The sequence below is a fragment of the Leptonotus elevatus genome, chromosome 5, assembly GCF_054856555.1.
Source record: "Leptonotus elevatus isolate MCC_2025b chromosome 5, RoL_Lele_1.0, whole genome shotgun sequence".
Classification (NCBI taxonomy): domain Eukaryota; kingdom Metazoa; phylum Chordata; class Actinopteri; order Syngnathiformes; family Syngnathidae; genus Leptonotus; species Leptonotus elevatus.
In genome coordinates, this window is record NC_141243.1 from 13384471 (window position 1) to 13409341 (window position 24871).

Below are 24871 nucleotides of genomic sequence, written 5' to 3' on the forward strand. Positions count from 1 at the left end.
GACTGTTTACATGCCTTGCCCGCCTTCAAAGTGTATTTCAAAGTAACCAGGTGCTTAGTAAATAGTTGCATCATGTTCAAGTAGTAAATATATATATTTTTTAAAACGTTGTTTTAATAACATTTGGTGTGCTTTGTCAAATATTTGGAGCAATATTTCTTCTGTAATTTAAAAACATGTATTACTAGCCTATTGATTATTTTATTTAATGTGTTTTCTTGGGAGTTTCTTCGGTTATTTTAACGAGTGTTTTGGGGGCGAGTGTGGGCTGTAGTAGTGTTTCTAATTCTGTGGGTCAAGACGCGCGTGGCTTCCATCTGCGTGCGTGCGTGGCCTTCGGTGTGCGGATTAGACGCTCGTTATCCTCTTAGCCCCTAAATGGCTCCACGTTCCTGAATGCGCTCTTGGGTTGTCATGTGCTCTCGTGGACGCACACGCAGGAACCACCTAATAAACACATTTAAAGAAAAAGGGAAAAAAAAGACATAAAACACAGTCATGCTCGCAGCATGCCCACCCATCTCGCATCGATCGCGCGCATTACGCACGGAGGTGCCCCCCCACACACACACTCAAACACCGTCTGCCTCTTTGCGCGCGCGCAGTGACGTGCCCAACCCGATCTGATCTTTCGGACCCTAATCTCATCAGCTCTCCTCGTCGTCCAGTGGGGACGCGCATCACCCCCCCCCCCCCCCCCCACCTGCACCTCCTCCGTAACTTTTGTAGTATTATTAGTGGCATTTGTCCCGTGTGGAGCGGGTGGCGTTTTGGGGCTGCGTGTACGATGAGCATCTGAGAGCAATTGGAGCGATGGCGAGCCGCAGCTGCACTCGGACACGGACCACTTTCTTACTGCACTTTGTCCTCTTTGCGATCTGCTGCTTGGCCACTCGTAGCACCGCCGCCAGGAGGTCCAGTGCCAGGAGAGCTGGTCAGCCAAATTCTAGTACGTACTGTACACCATCAGTCATCTTCGTCGGGTTGCTTTCCTAAAACCTCCTTTTTATCATTTAATTGGATGCCCAATCACAACTTCAACCAGGGGTCCCAAACTGGGGGTTGTGGGCCTAAAATAGGTCATTTATTCATTTTATTATGTTATAGTGTTCATTATTGTTGCTGCATGATATATTTTTATTGCTAAATTTGGCTATGGTGAAGCATGTGTGTTTACATGTACATGTATTCCATTGTATTATGTTAAAATATTTAATTACAAATATAGGGGTTTAATCACATTATTTTATAGTATAGTGAAATGGGGTTTTGTAAAATGCATGGTATCTATATTATCTGTCTGTCTGTCCGTCCACCTGTCTATCTATCACCATGTTTTTTGCCCACATCCCTATGAACCTGTGATGTGCCACCCTCGCCTAGTCAAAGGTACACCTGAACGAGCCTAAGATCTCACGATCCGAATGACATTCCTTAGCCCACGCGCACCTCCGCTATGCACGGCACTTTCATTCAGGACAAGGTGTCTCTCAAATATGTGCCTCTGTTTACCATCGAATGGGGGAAGAAAAAAAAGGCAATTGTGCCATCTTGTTGACACTACTGTCTTCAAGTTGTTTACCTTTTAGTCCATTTGAGTTATGTTGCCAACCAAAACGGCAGCATGTAAAGTAGTTATCATATAGTCTTACCACAATTAAAGATGTGGTTACTCCACAATGTAGTCATGCGCTCCATAATGGTCCTCTTAATTGCATTTTAATCTTCACTTCCCCTTGATTCAGAAAATGGTTAATTGTTATTTAACATTTACATTGTTTAATAGTTAATAGTTTACCCCGAACTACCCCCCCCCCCCGCTCATAGATGCCCACACCATCTGCAGTTGAGTAAACAATTGTGCTCTGAGCTCCCACCAGGTGTACCTAATGTTTTGTCCCACAAGTGCCCACATTTTGTGTCGTAAATCCACTTCAACAACGTATCCCCCGAGGCACACACTAACTGCTTTCTTTGTTTTCATATCACCACAACATCTTCCTCGCGTCGTAGGCCCGCCCATTTCATCACGGCCGCCTTCTCCTCGCATCACGTCTCACTCGTTCGATCCCTCGGGGCTACATGCGAGTCACACACACACACTGTTGCGTTGTTTCTCGCCACACAGTCCGCACTGTCACACGGCGCTTGCTGACATTTGGACTTGTGTGGTGGTCTTTGACGAGGGGGGTGGTTGGTGTGTCAGTCCACATCAATCACGTCAATGTTAGCATTAGCGTTAGCAGAGGCCTTCGGGCACAACAGTGGAATGTCTGAGGTCGGGCACAATCCGTTGTGTGCTGGTTGCTCTCTGATTTTGTTGTCCCAAAAAAAGATCCTCTTCGGTGGAACACAATCCGTTCCAGTTTTGTTTTAAAGCATTTTTGGGGACACACCCTTGATAACAAATATAGCAAATATACTGCCCTAGTGGCAGTGTCTGGAAATGCTATGGCATCGAAAACTCCAATAATTTTGTGGTGTTGGGTTGAAACTATTTTCAACCTTTTTATTGATTCCTAACTGAAGTCTTTGTCCTTATGCTGACATTTCCCTCTTTGCGATATCAAGGCTGCGCCACAATATTGAACGCTCATTAAAATGGCGTCCTGGTGCTTTTAAGGCTCCGCCAGCCCACTATTGATCTCCTCAGTAAGCCGAGCAAACGGAATGGGATATTCTGTGCTACCAATCATCACCAGGATGGATGGATGGATGGATGGATGATTGCTGAATCAAGGACAGATGAATACATGAATGGAATAATAAATAGATCAGGGATGAATGAATGGAAGGATAGATGAATGGATGATGATGACTTGATGATAGTGGAAGTGGATGAAATGATGATGGCTGGATGAAAGATGATGAATGAATGAATTGTTGAATGGAGGGCTGGATTGATGAATGTTATGTGTTCTGCGTGATATGCAGCCCCAAACCAAGACCGTTTGTGTGGTCTTGTTGCTAGGCAGAATTGAAGGGGACAAAATTATTTGTCCAGTAAAAAAGGTCGCACTCACACCCACACTGCAGATAAAGGACAGGAACAGGAAGTTAGATAGCATTAACTCCTAAAGCAACACTGTCTGAGTACCTATTCGGCCCAGGCAAAAGCAGGTACTACCAGGAACCAGTACCTCTTGGTTAGGTTTCTACTTTGTGATCCGGTTGCCATTCTGATGTCCTTGCCTGTTTGCCTTCCAGATCGTCTGAGTCCTCCGTTGGACATCCAATTGGAGAGCGTCAACTGTAGCGCCTTCAGCGTACGATGGAAGATGCCACGACGACATGTCAGCACAATCACCGGATACAAGGTTGTCACTCTTTTTATTACAGGGACAACGTGCTGGCTGAGTTCCATTTCCTTTTCTATGATGAAATCACAACTTTACCATCACATTTTAGTTATTACATGAGGTCAATTTGCTTGATGATTAAAATGTGAAATGATGAATCAGAATGTCCATTATTTATTAAATTTGAAGACTTGGTATTAAATAATTATACAGAACATGCGGCATTTAATAGCCACCTTTTTAATTATTAAACTGAATTTGTATTTATTTGATGCATTTTATTGTAATAATAATTTATACTTAAATATGAAGACTTGATATTTAACAATTATACTGAACATGCAGTATTTAATAGTCACCTTTTTAATTATTAAACTGAATTTGTATTTATTTATTGCATTTCATTGTATCAATAATGTATACTTATATTTACCTGAAATGCAATTAAATAAATACTATTTAAAAATTGTGTATTTACATTTTTGTAAGAAAAAAAAAAGGAATATCCAAAGTTCTGGTAAATCAGGTAATAAATTAAAAATTCAATAAACAAATGCTAATTAAAATAAATATAAGATGCTATGTAATAAACCCACAACATAAATAAAAAAATCAAGAAAATAAGTATACAGATTGAAATAATATTTTTTTAATAAATACAAATACATAACATTTTCTAGTAAAAAAATCCAAAACAAAAGAAAAACCTACACATTCCATTTAATTTCACAAATTAAAATGTCATTTAATAATCAAAATTACATGAAATATATAAATAATTACTATTGAATAGGTTCAATCTAATTTCCTCAATTGAACTACTACTTTAACTTTGACCTTAAATTTTATTTTTGTACACAAACAAGCTTCTATATGCATGAGATTCCCTTTAAAAATCAGGAGAATAAAAAAAAAAATGAAAGTATTTTTTTGGGGGGCATTTCAGCACTGCCATTCACGTAATCGCAAAAAAAAAATTATAAAGATGACAGTTTCCACTCTTTTCTATACTATCCATGCAAGCCACCCTCGCAGATGGCTTTTTAAAGTGCCTGTCAAACGGGCTCCATAGCGGCGCCGTGGCCTTGAGGCATCCAATCGCGTTTACAAATTGGATGGAACCCCCTTTTAGCGCCCTGCTTTTATAAAAGAGACTTCTGATGGCTGAGCTCTCTGTGCCAGGATGCGTCTTGCACTCAAGTGGTGCCTCACTAGACCTCATTTCAGCCAGCATCAAAGGATTAACTCTACGTGTTAGCATTAGCATGGCACCCATTAGTATTGTTTGACAAAAAGCACTGAGTGAAGAAGGAGACTGCTATGTTAGCTTCCGGTGCTAACACTCTGCCCACTGGTTAGCTTTTCACTTCTGTGACTCAAATGTGAGTGCTTGCATTTGTGCTTTTTGACAAAAAAAAACACACTGTTGAGACATTGACTACTACATTAGCTTTTCACACTAGCGACCATATGCTCGATGAAAAAGTAGCGTAATGTGTTATGTGTGGTCGCCACTCTATTTATCAATCAGCTACCCTTTCTGTTTTGCTGCTACTCTAATAGAAAGATGTCAAGAGCGAACATAATGGAAAAAGTCACAAATCAAATTGACACTTTCCTGCGTAGATGTCCATTTTCCCTCCACGCGTCATTAACGCGTGCCAGTCCCGCGCTCTGTCCAGCCGGCACGTCGGCCTTGAGGGCGAGTGTGATTGTTGTTTTTTTCTTGCTTTGCCAATATATACAGCTGCTGCTCTGCAAATGTATATGCTATGAACACCATTCTTTGTAGACATAATGTACATAATAACTTGAGCGCAGCACAACGACTTATCGATAAGCGGACCACGTTTGAGTATTCCCCCTTTGCAATTAAAGAGATACTTGACTCATTGAGCTATTTTCAGCAGTAAAAAGTTAACATTTTGTCTATAATTTATGTGATAACTTCATCATTTTTTAATGTGCAATTAATACCTTTAGAAACTATTTTTTCCAGTTGCTGTCGACTGAAGATGACATCACTGGTGCTGAGGAAATAGGTAACGACCAATCATGGTTCAGTTAATGACCAAACCCAGGAAACAGGTGAGACATGATTGGTCGTTACCTACTTCCTCAGCGTAGGTGATGTCATCTTTAGTCGACAACAAGTGGGAAATTTTGTTTTTTAAAGGTATTAATTGTAGTGTTATCAAATTAATTCTGGACAAAATATTAACTTTTCACTGAAGGAAAAAAAAGTTACTTTTTTCCCTACAATTTTTTTTGTTTTTTCCTCCTAATATAAAATGTTTATCAGAAATATAGAATTATTGTCCTTACTTGACTTTTTTTCTTGAAAATGTATTAATTTCTTTCAAAAAGTTTTTTATTCAAAACAATCAAAATTTATTTTTTCACAAATGTTAAAATGTTCTCATAAGTTCTAAAACAAAATTCACTTGATAATGATTTTTTTAACGTCTTTCTTAAAGATATTTTTTATACTTAAAAATAGCATTTTCCCTCACCAAAATAGCTATTCTTTTTCTCAGAAATATAAAACATTTTGTCACAAAAATTCTTGCAAGATAGCTTTTATTTACTCATACACATTTTTGTTTGACTGGGGGAAAAAAATCCCACTGTTAATCGATGAATTTGTCATGGTTTTTGCATTAAGCTAAATAGTGCAAATGCCTTTTTTGTGTGCATATTTCCTGCTTTTTGTCAAATTCCATACTAAATCCCTTTGAGAACAGCATGTTAATTAAATATGGCCATTTGACTACCTGATTACTATGTTTTAATTGTATTAAATCAAAAGGAATCCCTGTTGCTAAATGTTTTAAACTCCCGTTTCCACGCCAGTGTCGTATTGAGGAGAATAATACTTATTGCGATGAATCCACAATCAGTCCCGCACAATTGAGACCATTCTTAACGGTCAATTAATTACTTATTGTGCCGGTATTACAGAGTGTTTGTTTGTGTACAGTAATTGCAGCTCACCCTATTGACCTTCCATGCGTCCTTTCTAATTGCCGTCGCTCGTTAACAAAGTGTGAATCAGTGTGTGCTCTGACCATATGTCCGTGCTAAGAGGCTTTAGTCAGCGAGCTGCACTTACCTTCCAAGCAACTCCCACGTGAACTTCATGTGTCAGTGTTACCTCTGCCAAGGAAGTTATGATTTTATTTGTGTGACTTTGTATTGTCCCTTTAGGTGAATTCTTCCCAAAAAAAATATGTAGAAGGTTAATTAGTTGTAATTGTGTCATCATATAATTCATAATAATGTTAAAAATGTATGTAAGGGTGCGTGTGGGGGGCGGGGGGGTCAGAAAGAAAATGCATTCGGTGTGAAGTTTAACCTGGATCCTGAGAAATCCAATTTAATGTGATTAGTTGCTTCTATCGCTTTAAAATCAGATCATCATCTCTGTTCATGCTATTGTCCGATCTTATTGCCGATTACTAAAACAAAACCTCATTTTAGCTCTTAAAGACTCTTCCCGCATTGATTTGAGCCTTGGTAGAGGTTTTTGGTCTCTTTTTTTAGATGATGTCCTTGTGTGCATTTCAGGTATTCTACACTGAGATGAAAAATGGCCGTCCCATGGGTACAGCCTCTGTAATGGAAGTCCCTCTTAGTTTGGACATGCTGACTACGGTGAGTCCTTATTGTCAATATTAATAGCAAGCAGAGCTGCAGTGTTGTTGGATACGTGGCGTTTGATATCAGTGTTTTTAGTGTTTGCTTCTATTGTAGCGCTTAAAAGTTGTAAAAATCATATTCATATTTTAACCTTTTTAATTTTAAATTCATTTTTAAGGGCAATTGTAGTTTAAATATTATTTTGAATTTTTATCACCAATTTTGTTTTTTTCCAGTTGTGATTATCCCCCCCCCATTAGAAATAATTAATTAAAACCCTGGAAAGTGTATTTAAAAAAAGTGATTTTTTTTTTGAGAGGTAAAAATACAATAATGTGTAAACAACTAAATTCCGACCTCCCACGAGTGATCAGTATCTTTGTTGTTTGTTTTTACCCAAAGGGACAATTTGATGGACAGGCAAGCTTTGTAAGTATATTTATTTTTGTATTTATAGTTCTTTTTTCAGTGTATCGGAGCCATTGAGGACTAAAGTGGGGTAACTTAATTTTTGTCATTTTGCAGGGGAGGAAGTTTAATGGCTGCAATAAAAATCTGCAGGATTTATATTTTGGTTAAAAAGTGACAAAAATGGAGTTAGCCCGCTTTAGTTCTCGATCTCTGAGTATTGTTTGAAACGTCCTTTATGCACCGTACAGGATGTGGATATCGGTAACCTCAAAGTGAACACCAAGTACCGAGTGAGCGTCGGTGCCTACGGTTGGGCCGGCGAGGGTCGGCCCAGTATGCCCCGAGATGTCGGCACAGCCTCGCATGGTGAGGGAAAACAAAAATAAGATGACAGCATTTTTTCATTTGCGTCTGCTGTTAAAATGCTTTATTGAATTCCTTATCTGCCATCAGATACCTGCATGCCGCCCTCGCCCCCGACCCAGCCCGTCGTCGTGGCGATATCCGACACGGAATTGGCGTTGTCGTGGCAGCAAGGGGAGAGCGAGGGCAGCGCGCCTGTCCTCCACTTCCTGGTTGCTTACATCAGGTGAGCCGTCACTGATCATTTGCGTACATTGTGTCAGTGTGCTAGTTTATTTGATTGCCTGTTTTACTTATATAATAACCTTTATTTTGAATTTTTTTTTCATTTATAATATTTATTTATCATAATATGGTTAGCACAGTTCAGAGGTTGTGTGTTCAAATTCGGTGTATACTGTATTTATTGTATAAATAGTTCATCAGAGAGAATCTTTGTGTGAGACAAAGAAGCTTCTTTTGTCCAGACAAGACAAGTTACAGTCAGACGTCACTTTCCACCAAATGACCCTTGATGCCTTGATTGCTTGAGACGACGACGACAAAAAGGCGGCTTGTGTTTGAAACACACATTTTGTACCACCCCGCTGTGACTCCACCGCGCCGAGATATAAAAAGCATAAAGGCAGCTGTTGCTTCTTACTTGACAAAGACTGACACCGGCAGACATACAACTGATCTACGTCAATGTTCTTTCTTCACAAGCGAGACACGCACACACGCACACACACACATAACTGCAGGCTGGCGACATCAGTTCACGTTACCGCACGTCAACTCCGAACAGACAGACAAACTGGCAGGTCGGCAGGAATCAAATGTGAGAAATTCGAACATGTCGCATTCACCAAAATATTAAACATTCAGTGTGACCCCTTCCTCCCCATTTATTGCAGGCGATATTTTATTTTCATTTTATTCATTTACTTCAGTCATTTATCAAAGAAAAAAACAATATAAATACAAATGTTCTCTGATATAGAATATGGGTGGGAACCTCTGGGTACGATACGATACGATATGCGATACAAGGTATGACGATACTGTGATTATCGATATATTGGTCTGGAAATAATTCCACGATAATCTACGATAAAACTACTCAAGACATAAATGTATGTTTTTTCTAATTGTTTCTTTTTGTACCGTTACTGAAACAAAATATTAAAACTGGTGTCTTCTTGACAGTAAGTACTTTTTTTTTAAACAAACACAAATGTCTTTTTAACAGAAACCACTTTCTGCGAACAAATTTGTGTCTTTCTTAAACACTATGCAACATGTCAGCCAGTTACATAGTGAATTGTTTCATTTTATAAACTGTGATGATTTTTTGGTGTAACATTGCAAAAGTAAATAAATAAAATTACTTAAATATTAAATCAATATCAATATTCCTCAGAAATTGTGTGCTTCAAAAAGTCGAACCATAAAATATGTTCAAATGTTACGTATGCAAAATTGAATCCGTTTTGCCTGAAGACTTCCATACATTTCCCCACCACTCTTATGAGGTGCTCCCCCTAGCGGCCTGCCATGTAATTGCTCAATAAGGAGTGAACAATGGAGGCGTTTAGTGGCTGTATATTAACTACAAATATCGCGATACTTTGCGTAGGCGTATCGATAATCTATCGTGAGACAAAGTATCACGATTTATCGCGATATCGATATATCGTCACACTCCTAATATAGAATGCAATAGAGCAGAATTTAGGTGCTAGCTAGTAAAGTCAGTGGATATGGTGCTCAAATCGCCTACTCCTCTCTGGAACTTCTGCCTTGGTATTGAGCCCCGCCCCCATCTGCAGTAATGAAACTTGACAAAAAACTCCCTGAATTGGGAAGACCTTTTGCAGCGGATTTGTGTGACCTTCTCATCTTTGTCTTTTAAAGGCCGGAAATGGACACGGAGTGGACGTACATCCGCGAGCCCATCGAGCGCAACTCCATGGTTATGAAGGGACTCATACCCGAGACCGAATACCAGTTTATCATCCGAGCCGTCAACATGCACGGGGCAAGCCCACCAAGCCACGTCAACAACCCGGTGCGCACCCTGGGTAAGATGCCTCTTCATCCCCTTCTTCACACTCTAAAAACAGTTGGGTCAAAAGTAACCCAATTATGGGTCAAAAATGGACCGATCCACTTCATGGGTCAATTTGACACAACTTTCTGGGTTGTTTATACTAAATCACCCACTTTTTTGACCCAAGTAAAGGATCTGACCAATACCCCCACCCCCCACCCCCTCAGACCCATTTCTTGACTCAAAGTTGGGTCAAATCGACCCAAGTAGAGGATTAGTAAACTTTTGACCCATAGTTGGGTTATTTTTGACCTAACACTTTATTACACTGACAATTTGATGGAAATAATGATGACTGCTCTCACCATTCATCAACAAGTGTGTGTTAGTAGGTCACTGTGTTACCAAACAGATGAAAAAATGCCATTTACTTTATTATTGAGTGTGTTTGTGTGTGCATGCGTGTGTGTGTTAAGAGAAGAAGGGGGTGGGGCAGGCAGGACTGATTGATATTAAAACACGCATGTGACACTCACATGTGGTGTACAGAAAATGTGATGCCTCCGCTAGTTGATCGACGGAATTTTGATTGGGTGTGGGTGTGTTCATCTACGGAAGCGTATTGCATTCACTTGGAAAAAAAAAAAAGTCCTGTTTTTCTGACTAATTTTTGGGGGAGCTTTGTTTCTTTGAGGTTTTTTTTTCAGTTTTATTGAATATTTTTTCCCTGTTTTTTTTATTTATTTCTTTTCTGTTTAAAAAAAATTAATTTCAGATTTTTTTCCCCCTGTTTTTCTGAATATTTTTTTGAAGGGGTTTTCCCGCAGAGATTAGAGAACAAACCACAATACAGTATACACATTCATTCCTTTATTGACAGCCAGTAAGTAAACATAACCATCTTATTGCATATGGAGGTATGCGGGAAAGTGTCCGCTTCCGCTATTAGCCACTTGTCACTTGGAGTTCAGAGGTAAAAAATAAAATAATAATTACTAATAGTATTTAATATTTTTTTCAGGTTTTTTGAATAATTTTTTTCTATTTTTAAAATATTTTCCCCCTGTTTTTCTGAATATTTTTTGACAGAAAAAAAATTCAGTAAAACAGAAAAAAATATTCAGAAAAAACAGAAAATAAAAAATAAAAAAACTCAAAAAAACAAAACTCCCCAAAAATATTAGTCAGAAAAACAGGAGGTTTTTTTTTTCAAGTGAATGCAATACGCTTCCGTATTCATCCATGTACCTCTTGAAAATATTATTTTCTCTCCATGTCACACCATCATGGCTGACTTTACAAACAGGGGTGTGCAAAAAAGGTGGGGCACTCAGCCGCCCCACCCCGTTGACAGCCTTCACAGCTGCCACTGTGACACGCCACTGATTCCAAAACAGTTAGTAAGTAGGATGAGCGACTTAATTGGATGTTATGACAGCAACGACTCAGCATTTCTTCTACATCCATCCATTTTCCTCACTCGGATCGCAAGCATGCAATAAAGTTGTCATTAGCCCACTTGTTGTCTGCGCATTATTGGACATAATAATCCGGCGATGACATTTCACTTTGTGCCACTACCCTTAATTGTTTCTCACCGCTACTATTAATCTATTAAGACTCGGGGGGATTGCGGTTAGCCTCAAGTAGCTTTTGGCTAACTTGCGACTCTGCTTGCAGATGAATGAGCGGTGACTTCAGAAGAACGCTGCGTCAGCAATTATCTACCACCTAAGGGTTTAAGCTTTTTTTCAACCTCGTTGAGCAATGTGATCTGTAAAAAAATAAATAAATACCCATAACAATATCCGTAACGAGGTAGTGCTGAGTGATTTAACAAAACGCGTACAATCCCTAGCAGTTGGCAGCTCTGTTTTTGGTCTGCGACACAAAGCAGGAAATTGGCTGTCACACAAAAATGCGTGAAACGTGGACACTGGAAAGTCGAGTTCCCACTGTAATAGAATGGCGTCAATAACAATAAAGATCCTGAAAAGCAGCGAAAAAAAAAAAAAAACGCCAGTTAGGGAAAGACGGCCAGACAAACGGCCAGAAGCTGCGCGGTGGACGAGCGTGGTCTCTCAGCGGGGGACCAAAGCGGGTTACGTTCAAGTCTCATCAGACGGGATTAGGGACGGCATGCCAGACCCTCTTCTCTGCCTGTCACACACGCACGCACACACTCACACACACACAATGCCTTGCTTCTTGAATGGACGTCAAGGGTGGCCCTGACGCACTGACATACTTTTCTCCAGGCTCCCCTTCACACAACATTGTGTGTGTGTGTGTGCGTGTCTGTGGGTGTGTGTGTGTGTGTGTGTGTGTGTGTTACACAACAGCAGATTAGTTTTCTGGGGACCCCTCCCCTTGTTCCAGTGCTCAGTATGCAGGATTTAATGTTACTTGGCTGTGCTAATTAGCATTTTGAACAACCAGTCTGCACTTGCTAAAAAAAAACAAAAATTGTAGCATATTTTCTCATAATTAAAAGCAGTTTTTTTCCCTCTGCCTCTTCCAATATCAAATATACTTTGAAGTAACAGACTCTGACATGATCACAATTGAACGCTGTTGAATGTAAGCATGACTCTTTGATTACGATTGTAGAGCACAAAGAGTCATGGGGGGGGGGGGGGGGTGTTATTGTTAAATGAGTTAAGATGACGCTTTCTCAATGTGGCGTTAATGCAGCATTTATGATGGAGAGTTATACATACAATATGCCCATCAGCATACCCATAATGTCATCCATTACAATGTTTATTGCTATTTATTGGAAGAATGATAACATTTATTTATTTATTTATTTAAAAAAAATGTTGTTTCTATTTACCCATACATTAAAAAATATATATTATTTTATAAGTGTAATTTTATTACTGCGATACGGGAATATTTCTGCTCACGGTTATAAAATACCATCATATAATATATTGGCCCATGTCTAGTCATTGGTACACCACTGATGCATTATGGGTGTATAATCATTGCGGGGTTTGTGTCTAAGTCACTTATCAGCGGAACCCTGTCTCTCCCGGCAGGAGCCTCAGACGTGGGCAGCGGCGATTACGGACGTTATTTCACAGATACGCAAAACAAGGACGATGACAGTTTTGACATGGACGACTCTGACTATGATATCTTTATTGAGGAAGTAAGTCATCTATATTGAACTCATTCACTGCCATTGGCGGCTATAGACGTCAAAATTTCATTTGAACTATTTCTATTAGTTAAAAAAAAAATATCCACTTTTGTTAACAAGAGTATGAAAACCTAATTTTTTTTTATTGTACATTTAGAACAGATATAAAATTTGTGATTAATCGTGAGTTAACTATTGAAGTCATGCGATTAATTGACTCAAAAAAAAGATGATTAAAAATTAGGGGCGTCAGGCAATTAAAATTTTCAATCGTAATTAATCGCATGACCAGTTAACTCACGATTAACCACAAATTTTATATCTGTTCTAAATGTACAACAAAAACAATTCTAGGTTTGCATACTCTTTTTGACAAAAGTAGAAAAATATGTTAAACTAATAGAAATTGTTAAAAAAAAATGTTGACGTCTATAGCCGTCAATGGCAGTGAATGAGTTAATTGTATCCGATTATTCGCGTGGATTTATTTATTTATCTTTAAACTTTCACACGGTTCTCAGCTGAAGCCGTTCCCTGGTATTGGCCAAGACAGCGGCAAGTCGCAGCTTCGCTCTCGCTCTGGTCCGTCAGGTCAGAACGTTGTTTACCGCATGAACACCGTGACGCCCCCCAACTCCACTACGTTACCTTCGGCCTCTTCTTCCTCCACCGCCACTACGTCGGCCATCTTGCCAGACTTCTCGGATCTGATTTTCCCCACCAACTCGAAGCGCGACGTCACAACCACCAACACCACCACCAGGTATCTGCTTAAAAAGTTTAAACAACGTCAATGATCCAAATGTCAGAGTGTCCCTCGCTGATCCTCTCCAGCACCGCCGCCGCCACCATGTCCCCGTGGAAGGGCGACGCCCCTCGCGTCTACCAACTGACCTGCGACGACACCGTGTGCCCCCCTGACAGCTTTTGCCTTGCCGACTTGGAGAGCGGAGGATCCAGATGCCACTGCAATCTCGGACGTGCCGGCGACACTTGTTCTCAAGGTCAAATAAGTCCAGAATCATCCATTTTTTTAAATCCATTTAAAAATGATTGGATAAAAAGGAACTGAAAATGACTTCAAATGAACAAAAAGAAATAATGGAAAAGCATGAAAAAAACATAAAATACAGGAAAAATAATACAAAATGTAAAAGCGAAACAAGTGGGCCGCCACGCTTATAAAACATCGGGGGAAACCCTGGATAAGGATAAACTTGATTGTTTTGTGCTGTTCTTCTTCAGATGTGTCCGTCAAGTTTCCGAGGTTCTATGGCTACTCGCACATGACCTTTGAACCTCTGAAGAACTCCTACCAGACTTTTCAGATCTCAGTGGAGTTCAAGGTGAAGCTGAACGTTTTTTGAAGTCATTTCTGCTTTTCCCCATGACTGCGTTCAGACTAATCGTGTGTGTGTGTGTGCGTGCGCGTGCGGTGCAGGCGGACGCCGAGGATGGCTTGCTGTTATACTGCGGTGAGAACGAACACGGCCGCGGAGACTTCACCTCTTTGGCCCTGCTGCGAGGAAAGCTACATTACAGGTAATGACACACACCAACGCACCACCGTGGCCAATAATAGCGTTTTTGGTATCTAACACAATTGAATTGTGTACATTCAAAACCAACTCATTAAATTCGTAGCCAGAATTCGAACAAAAACAAGCAACTCCAGTTTTAAAGTCTCTCCATTGGCTTCCTGTTAAGTACAAAAGATGTTATTTTTTGTTTTTAAATCTCTTAATGATCACAGTTACCTGTACTCTCACTTGATAACTGGTGGTGGCCATTATGTCATCAAGTTCGCTGCTGCCATCTAGTGTCCAAGTGGCTGCAACTCATTCATAAGTTAAATTTTTGCTCATGACATAAAGCAATAAAATGCTGATCAAGCTACAGCTATTGTCTTGAAAAATTCTTACGTCGGGACACACATAGGTCAAGGTATCCCTGTGCTACTATTATAACTACTACAGCTACTGCTACTACAATGAAGTTAAATTAAGATTTGATATCATTTATAGCTATTACACTGTTATTATACTGTAATTACTCACTAAAGTAAGTCAGTTGTTGTTTTCCTGATTCGTATAACGATATAAACTACTGCTATTGGTAGTGTAGTGGTATATGCTGCTGCCTTTTATGATTCATTGATTAATATAGTGTTATTATGTTGTTATTACATACATTGCTTTTCTTGTTTTACAGATCAAAACAATTTCCACTACTGCTTTAATTGTTATTTCATGGCGATGTTAGAGACTTGTATCTATTATTACAGTGTTGACTTATTACACAGATTTATCTATTTTTAACAATTAATAATTTTGCAATTGCAGGTTCAACTGCGGAACAGGCGCTGCTCAGATCGTCAGCGAGAGCCGCGTGGTCATCGGCCAGTGGCACACGGTCACCGTCTTCAGGGACGGCACGAGTGGTTGGCTGCGACTGGACAACGACACGCCCATATCTGGTCGCTCCCCGGTAACTTGATTTTCTGCAAAAATAGTGGTCCCTTGAATTGATGCCATTTCCCAATTGGTCTCTGAGTGTGTCATCCACTACAGACAAAAAAAAAACTTCCTCAAATCGACGCCTCCATGTAAGATTAAACTAGTATGAGTGACATTAAAAAGTTAATTACTAAGCCGACTTGAACTATATGGCTATTGCTAACCAAAACAGCAGCACCTAAACAAACTGAACTTTGTGGAAAAGTAGTGAGTTGTGGGGGAAAAAAAGTATGTTTTGCTATTCAGGGCCAGTACACAAAGATAACCTTCCGCTCGCCGCTGTACATCGGCGGGGCTCCGAGCGCCTACGGGCTGGCGAGGGCGACGGGTGCCGGCGGAGGCTTCGTGGGCTGCGTCCAAAGTTTCAACGTCAACGGCAAGGCCACCGATGTCAGACCGTGGCCGCTGGGCAGAGCGCTGAGCGGCGCCGACGTAGGTGGGCGGACCGCGTAGTGTACATACACAGCGTACGCAAGTGGCGCAATATCCGATGTCTTCCGACATTGCCGCTGTTGCGCGTGTGTTTGCAGGCGAGTGCAGCGACAGCGTGTGCGACGTGGTGGGCTGCGGCAACGGCGGCGTGTGCTTTGCCAACCGCGCCGACGGCTTCATCTGCCTCTGTCCGCTCGGCTTCACGGGAGCACTGTGCCAAGACAGTGAGTCCATTTGTTCTCCGTTGGTTCTGTCACACACAGGGATTACAATTTGACTTGATTACTTTTAACAAGGACCCGACTGATTGATCGGTCAACTCAAAATCAATTGTTTTTTTCTATTTATTTACACATGAACACATTACAACATAAAACAAAGATAATGATATTAGTATAGTATGGAACTAATGTTTTTTGGTTATTTGATTTCATTTGATTTTATGGACAATTAAAATTGATTGTGGACTGCAAGCCACTGTGTATAATTTGCCTCTAATTTAATTTAATTTGTTTTGATTTAATTTTAATTCAAAATGTAATTACTTTGGGAATTTAGTTTTAGTGTAATGTAAAAATTAAGTATTTAACATTTTATTTTATTTATCATAATCAGTTAAAAATAATGATGTATTATTATTATTATTTTCCAGGCTTCTCTCTGTACTCACCACTTTTCAACGAGACGATGTTGTCGTACGCCGTGGTGCCGTGGCCTCAGCCCCCCCAGAGCTATTTGTCCTTCATGGAGTTTGAGATGACCTTCCGGCCGTCGGCGCCCGACGGCACGCTGCTGTACAGTGACGACGATGGCAGCGGCGACTTCCTGGCCATCAACCTGCTGGACGGATACGTGGAGTTCAGATTCGACTGTGGCTCCGGGGGGGCTGCTATAAGGTACCCAATAGGGCTTGATGTCAAAAGTCAAGAAAGCTAATTTGTCATTCCATACACTGCCACCTAGTGGTCAACCCTGTCTTGGAGTCACTGATGCACTTTTCCCCCCCATTGACAATCACATATTTTTTTGTAATGTATCAGGAGTGACGAGAAGATCGGTATGGACGCGTGGCACGAGCTGAGGGTGTCCCGCACGGCAAAAAGTGGAATCCTGCAAGTGGACAGCCAGAAAGCAGTGGAAGGATTTGCTGAGGTACTTTCAGTTTTGACCACAAGGGGGCAGACAAACTCCTCTGTATGTCTTCTTCAAATCATTGCTGAGTACTAAACATAATAAATGTGTTCTGCAGGGAGCTTTCACGCAAATTAACTGCAGCTCAGCACTTTACATCGGTGGTGTGCCACAATATGACAAAACCAAGAGGACGGCGGGCGTCAGGAAGCCCTTCACAGGAACTATTCAAAAGGTATCATATGCAATTCCAAATGTGCAATCCCCACATACTGTGTGCATACTGTTTGCCCCCCAAAAATCGAATGAAACGCTCATGCTTAGCGATGCAGGGCATTTTTTTTACATTTCTAATAATGACATGTAATTGTTAAAAATAAATAAATAAAAATAACTAACTGCTATGAATAAATTAAAAATTATAAAACACAATTATTCTGTAAAAAAAAAAAAAAGTACAGTACTGTATCTTCAATTATGTAAAAAGTAAATTAACCACAGAATAATTAAATAATAAAACTGAATAACTCATCTTGAGCTTAAATGGCAATTGTAGGTTCTTTTGTTTCTCATTTTAATAACTTTAATAATGCTATATAGGGCTTAAAAAATGTTAACCACTAAAAACACCGCTATTGTTAGAGCGTAAGAACAACTTAAATGGTGAAGATAGTTTACATTACATCTCATTTTGAACATTCTTAAGTCATTTGCTCCCAAAAACGTATAAAAACATTCAATTTTAAATATTGCCATGGTCCCAAAATCGTATTTATACGTTTTTTATGCTTGTTTATGCTAGAGCTGCAGAAGGCTTTGATGCAGCCTCTGACCTGAAGAGGACGCTTAAAGAAATGGTAGTTGTTACAAAAAACGGCCAGCAGGTGGCAGCAGAGTATAAGAGATCACCCAGGGCCATGTTACAAAAAGGCTATTTTCCCCAGTGTTTAAACAAATTTGTGAATAATGATGAAACTTTAGCTATATTCTAATGCTAATTGCTGCAAAACCGAAACAGTTACAAATATATTTTTTTCCTGATGAAAGAAGAGACTCTCTTCTTTCTTTTGGTAGGTCCATGTTTTTTATAGCAATAGAACACAACATTCTGTGGGCCTTGCAAAATCTGTCAAAAGAAGTCAAACTGGCTGGGAGGGAATGAGTTAATATTGCCATTAAAAAAAACTGACGTCTAAAAAAAAGCCTGTTGTGCCGACCTAGCTGGTCCTGAACGATCGCACCATCGCCATCACAAGCGACTCGTCGGGCGGCGTCAACGTGGCCAACTCGGAGCACCCGTGCGTGCAAAGCCCTTGCGCCAACGGCGGCACCTGCAGGCCCAAGTGGGACGCCTACGAGTGTGACTGCCCCCTAGGGTACGATGGAAGACACTGCCAGAAAGGTCCGTTGGCTGCACGCGTTCTTTTAGTTCTGTCACGACATAACAAGGAGGAATGAGATTTGATTTGTTTTTCTCCTTTTCCAAGAGGAACATATGATAGTGATGCAGAATGTGATTTCAATCATGTGACAAGGATTTAATTTTTTTTAAATTCATACCTACATTTTTAAAATAATATATAATATATTTCTTACGAGAGAGTGCCCCTACCTCAGGTGGATTCCGCCCCCTCTGTAAGCCCCTGAAGGCAAGACTGGTCTCACAGGCCTAGAACCAAATGACATGATCTTTCCTCCTCCTGTCCTGGATTAATGCTAATCTTTTAAACCTTTCTATGCTTTCTCTGTTCTGTTTTGTTTTTAATGCAGAATGTGGAAACTACTGCTTGAACAGTAAGTCATGCTCATGCATCTGTCATGTTTGGCTTCTTGAATAAGCACATATTATTATGTCCATGGACACATGTAGCAGTGGTTTGTGATGTGTCACATGTTGGTGGTGTGCTCATTCACCGTGTGTTTTCCCTCCTTGTCCGTCCCAGCTGTGACGGAAGCCATCGAGATCCCACAGTTCATGGGTCGCAGTTACCTCACGTATGATAACAGGGACATTCTCAAAAGGTCAGGATTAAGTGGAAAATAATTGATTGATTTTTTTTTTATTTTTCATTTCATTTCCATTTTCAGTTTATTTGGTATTCATTTCCCCCCCAGTTATTTTCTTTTCTGTTTTTTTTTTTTAAAGACTTCAGGTTTACTTAATTCCGATTTTTTTTTATAATTCACGAAAAAAATATTTTCCCAATTTATTACTTAATTTTTTTTTGTATAATTCCTCAAATTTTCAATTCATTTATTTTTTATTTATTTAATTTTTGTGTTTTTAATTTCATTAAAATTTTTATAATTTTTTAAAATTTATTTTCATCTTTTTTACACTTTTATTGCTTTTATTTATTTTCATCTTTTCTACTTCATTTGAATTTTTCAATTACATTTTATTTATTTATTTTTATTTCATTAGATCTTAGACATTTTCAAATTGGTTTCCTTTAATTTTTTCATTCATTTAGGTTTTTAAAAAACTAATTCATTAATCTTTCAATACATTCAGTTTGTCAAATAATTTATTCATATTTTAATTTCATTGTTTTCATTTCATTATATAAAAAAATTCGTCTTGTAAAATATTTTAAAAATATTTAGATATTTGGTTTTTCATCTTATTTAATTGTATTTTTATTATTTATTTAACACCTGCAAGATTCTTATAGAAATAACGGAAAACATGGATGCCACCAACCACAGTGTGTGTCTGTATACTGTCATGCATGATTGAGGTTCACGTCATCAAAATTGAAGAAGGGGGCTACCGTTTTGTTTACAAAGATTTTGGTGATCCTATATTTATCTGAATGACAGTCTCAGAGTGCTCTGAATACAAAAGTTGTGTCCAGGGGGTGTGGCTAAAGGTGTTGTTTATGTTGAAGGGTGTCAGGTTCAAGGAACAACGTGTTCATGCGCTTCAAGAGCACTGGCAGCGACGGCTTGCTGCTGTGGCGAGGGGACACGCCCATGAGAGCCAACAGCGACTTCCTGTCCGTGGGCCTACAGAACGGCGCGCTCATCTTCAGGTAGCGGGACAACCTCCTTGAGCTTTACTCTCTTTTTTTACTCTACGTGACTGTCAACATGTTTTGTTGTTGTTGTGCTGTAGCTATAACCTGGGCAGCGGTGCGGCTAACATTGTGGTCAACGGAACCTTCACTGATGGGAAGTGGCACAGAGTCAAGGCTGTCAGGTGAAACAGCAGCTCAAAGGAAGACAATTGAAGACTTTTTATCATTATTGCTCGTACAATACGGTGCAAATCAGAGTTTAAGGATTTAATTATTTTTTTCCTCTCAATATTATTTATATCCATTTTTTAAATTACAACTATATTATGGTAAATTTTGTCTTAATATTCTTCTATTAATGAAGCTTTTGATTGATTATTACTACTGAATTATCGTCAAACGCAGACTTAAAAGGGAAGGCAACCCCCCAAACATTTCTTGACTGACAATAATATGTTTTATGCAGCCACACTAGTCTAAATACGGTATTCTGGTTAATATTGCGTTAGTGGAATATGAGTTAAGCAGCAAAATCCAGCAGTTTTTATGAGTATCAGAAGGCAGCCATTTTGCCACTTGCTGTCGAGTAAAAATGACATCATAGTTGCTCAGGTCTCAGGTAACAACCAATCTGTCATCCGGGACGTGAGTGATTGAGGGATGGCGGACCCAAATGCAGGAAAACAAGGCAGTGAAACATGAATCAAGTGCAATGTGTGGTACTTTAATGAAACATAGGGAAAAGGTGAGCAGTGAGAGTGACTAAAATGGTCACCGTGACTAGACTGGCCACCATGACTTGACAGGACGTGACTAGACTGGTCGCCATGACTGGACAGGACGTGATTAGGCTGGTCGCCATGACTGGAACGAGAATGACTAGACGGGTCACCATGACCAGAACGAGTGTGACGTGACAGGATCTGATTTGCCTTGCCTTGCTGTGGGGCTGTGACGAAGACGACTTGGCTGTGACGAGATCGACTTGGCTGTGATGAAGACGACTTGGCTGTGACGAGATCGACTTGGCTGTGACGAGATCGACTTGGCTGTGACGAAGACGACTTGGCTGTGACGAGGACGACGTGGCTGTGATGAAGACGACTTGGCTGTGACGCGGACGACTTGGCTGTGACGAGATCGACTTGGCTGTGACGAGATCGACTTGGCTGTGACGAAGACGACTTGGCTGTGACGAGGACGACGTGGCTGTGATGAAGACGACTTGGCTGTGACGCGGACGACTTGGCTGTGACGAGATCGACTTGGCTGTGACGAAGACGACTTGGCGGTGACGAGGACGACTTGGCGGTGACGAGATCGACTTGGCTGTGATGAAGACGACTTGGCTGTGACGAAGACTTGACACACGAACATCCACACGTAACGTAGACAATGCACCCAGACCGACTGGACAAACACAACAGACTAAATACACCAACACAAATGAGACACACCTGGGGAAGGGAAGACACACACAGGTGAACGTGGTTAGACATAACGAGACAAGGGAAGAAACCAGGAACACATGACAAAAACACCAACCACAGGCAAAATCAACAAGAACACCCATAACAAACAAAAACCCCAACCCCCACAGAAAACAGGTGAGCTGTGATTGGTTATTGCCTGAGCCCTGAGCAACTGTGATGTCAGCAAATGGCAAAATGGCCGACCCCTGACATGGATTAAAAACAGTTCGATTTTGCTTCATAACTCGTATTCCACAAATGTCATATGAATCAGAATGTCATGTTTAGACTAGTGAGGTCACATATAAGATATTATTGTCAAGAAATGTTTAAGGTTAACTTGTCCCTTGAAGTGATGGTCTGTGGCGTTTGTAGGGATGGCCAGTCCGGGAAGCTGACCGTGGACGACTACGGTGCCAAAACGGGTCTGTCGGCAGGCAAGATGCGACAACTCAACATAAACGGGCCCTTATATGTCGGTAAGTGACGGCTCATGTCGGCGCCCTGATAGAAATGATCAGAATGACGTCGTTACTTTGCGTGTGTGCGTTAGGAGGCATGAAGGAGATCGCCTTGCACACCAACCGGCAGTACGTGGGCGGCCTGCTGGGCTGCGTGTCGCACTTCACGCTCTCCACCGACTACCAGGTGGCGCTGGTGGAAGACGCCGCCGACGGCAAGAACATCAACACGTGTTCCAACTAGGACCGCGCCACACACCGTTTCGGAATTCGTTCCGTCACCAAAAACTGAAACGATCGTGGTTAGCGGCGGGAAAAAGCAAATTCGGGTCTTTGCAAAGACTTTTTTTCGCTGGGATGGTTCCAAGCACACGTCTATTTTTTCTACGGCAAATCCTTATTTGATTGCTGGAAGGAGCGACTGATCCGCGGGATCAAGCGTTGCGTGTTTGTTTGTTTTCAGCGGCCTGACCTAGAGCAGCTCGCGGTGATCAACTTCTTTGTAGGGGATTTTGGTTGGGCCTTTAGGGACCGTCTCACTTTTCAAGCCCTTGTTCTGTCTTCTCGTGCTCGTGTAGACAAGGCGGTAGTCGGCCCAAGTGGAGCTCATAGCGACGTTTGTGTCTTCTTCTTCTTTTCTTTTTTTTTTCCTTCTTCTAGTTGTGTTTTGATACAGAGGTTCTTGTTCCTGCTCACGGACACTTGTTGCTAGGAAGAATTCATCGTGTGTGGTTGAAATTGCCTCACAGGCCAATGAAAGATGAACAAAAACTTAACATTGAGCGGTTATGGTCACAGGTTGGGCAGGACTGTGCCAGGAACAGGAAGTAACATTGTAGATATACACAGTGGCTCAGAGGTCAAAGGGCGCAATCATAATGGCCTCACAGGAAGTCAGAGCAGATTCGCAATCAAACTAGCTAGCGCATGAAACGTCAGAGATCAAAAGGATGGCTCAAGTTCATGTTCCTGCTCATGGACCCACAGGCTATCGAGAGAAAATTGGCATGGATTGGTCATGGCCAGGCTGTGTCGCTGGGCAGAGTTGGCAGGAACAGGAACACAATCCGGAAGCCAGACAGACTTGAATACAGTCTAATACTGAACAACAGAAATCAAATTGAGATCTAGTGAGCAGATTTGGTAGCGCAGAATGACTCAAGTTCCTGTCCCTGTTCCCGGTCACTTGCAGGTTGGATTTGTTCAAGCTCAATCATAATTGTCCCACAGGCCGACCCTCCTCCCCCAAAAAAGTCATTCAGCTGCTTGAATGACAAAATCTGTGCCACTGGAACAGACGATCAGCAGGAACAGGAACGGACTGGATTTCCTGATCTTTAGTTCTGTATGGCAGGCCCTGTTCCAGTGCCACCAAATGAGCTGGTCGGGCCACGCGAGGTGACGCTTGACGGATTGACACTCGTGAGTCATGGCACGCGGCAGCTTCAGTTTTTCAGCAAAATAACTCGAATGCCAGCCATCACCTCTGGCCGATTTCATTTGAAGAAGTTTGTCATGTCCCAACAGAACGACTCAAACGACATGCGACTCATTTCGTTTGTATTTTTATTTGAATTTGAAGTCAAAACTAAATCAAATGATGCTAGAACAGTAAACAATGCAGACAACAAAGCTAGTCATTTTTCTGTTGGTTTGTATCATTGTTTTTATTTCATTAAAAATGTCTGTAGATACAGTATGTGTACAAAAATCCTAGTTTTTTTATGTGTCATTTTTCAAAATGTTCATTTGAAAGTTTTTTTTTTTTTTTAATTGTGGTAGCAGACTTTTTTATTTCAATATGATTTTTGAATTAAAGGTGAGTTTACAAAAAAAAAAGAAAAGCTTTTTGCCATATTTGGTAAAAGCGTCAGTATGACCTGACAGTAGTACACCAGTAAAACGATGAGTGGGAAAAAAATCAGCCGCCTGGTCTCTTTTTGCAACTCTAATTAATTTTGACGTGCAAGGGGGGAAAAACATCTTGCTGGAAGAATAACAATCAATCAGACAGAAAGTGTGACTGAAGTGTCAGTCATTTGTCGTACACCCGCGCATCCATCACCCGCAGCCTTGCGCTTGACACGTTACCTCTGGCTTCTGGAGATTTTAGGGCCCCTTACGTCATTGGAAAACGACAATTGGTCCTTCAACGATGTTTTGTTTGTGTCTGCGGGAGGAAAAGAGGAATTTACAGAAACACTTAAAGGTTTGCACAATCCACCCTTTTTTTCTTTTTTTCTTTTTTAAAAGCCTCCCTTTATTGCTCCTCTTTTTCTTTTCAATAAGATGCGGGTCTACAGGTTCAGGCAGAGCGGTGACATAAGACCGAAGTGGCTGCAATGTCCATGTAACGCTAAGGTACACGTCACATCACATCTCATCACTTAAAGAAAACAATTCAGATTTTCTAATGAATTCGAGACATGATCTGTCCTTCTCAGAGCGCGTTAAAGTAAAAGTATGTCTAATTCGGAGCACCTTGTGACGTTAGCTGCTGATCAGCAGCTAATTAACCCACATCTCAATCTGACTTTACACGGGTTCCCGCGCCGAGCATCCCTCGCCTGACTTTGCATACACTCTGTGCCGCCCATTGGAATATTCTATTGAGTTATGTTTGATTAGATTACGTCACACATACACACACACGCGCGCATAACAGAGCAGTTACAAAAACTTCAATGTGGTACATAGCATGTCATGGACTGTCTGGACTTTAATACTCCAGATACAATCTAATGAGAGCAAAGGATTGCTTTTACAAATACATCTTTTAATACCTTATATGGGCTATATGCATCCTTTTCTCTCAAAGTCTTTCTTCCAACTGCCCTCATGTCTTCCCTCACTACATCCATCAACTTTCCCCTACGCCTTCCTCTTGCTGTCTTTTCCGGAAGCTCCATCCTCTTCACCCTTCTACTGATATACTCACTAACTCTCC

At 40.7% G+C, this 24871-nt stretch overlaps 1 protein-coding gene across 1 annotated transcript; it reads left to right on the forward strand.

Annotated features, from left to right (window-relative positions):
• The first annotated feature begins 700 nt into the window (after nucleotides 1–700).
• Nucleotides 701–23845, forward strand: egflam (EGF-like, fibronectin type III and laminin G domains). Its single transcript, XM_086076898.1, has 25 exons — nucleotides 701–949; nucleotides 3208–3317; nucleotides 6867–6953; nucleotides 7341–7367; nucleotides 7598–7715; nucleotides 7803–7938; nucleotides 9609–9775; nucleotides 12789–12901; nucleotides 13414–13655; nucleotides 13727–13896; nucleotides 14138–14238; nucleotides 14334–14434; nucleotides 15235–15379; nucleotides 15655–15844; nucleotides 15939–16064; nucleotides 16493–16736; nucleotides 16881–16992; nucleotides 17090–17206; nucleotides 18193–18373; nucleotides 18742–18765; nucleotides 18915–18993; nucleotides 19863–20006; nucleotides 20090–20173; nucleotides 21839–21942; nucleotides 22017–23845. The coding sequence occupies exons 1-25, from the start codon at nucleotides 814–816 to the stop codon at nucleotides 22166–22168; spliced, it is 3210 nt and encodes a 1069-aa protein (XP_085933024.1). The 5' UTR covers nucleotides 701–813; the 3' UTR covers nucleotides 22169–23845.
• Nucleotides 23846–24871: the final 1026 nt, after the last annotated feature.

Excerpts from the sequence above, each read along its gene's own strand:
- egflam (XM_086076898.1), top strand. The coding sequence starts at position 814 with ATGGCGAGCCGCAGCTGCACTCGGACACGGACCACTTTCTTACTGCAC. Across the intron at positions 12,902-13,413 it reads ATGATATCTTTATTGAGGAA|CTGAAGCCGTTCCCTGGTAT; the intron begins GTAAGTCATCTA and ends CACGGTTCTCAG. Across the intron at positions 17,207-18,192 it reads TCACAGGAACTATTCAAAAG|CTGGTCCTGAACGATCGCAC; the intron begins GTATCATATGCA and ends GTGCCGACCTAG.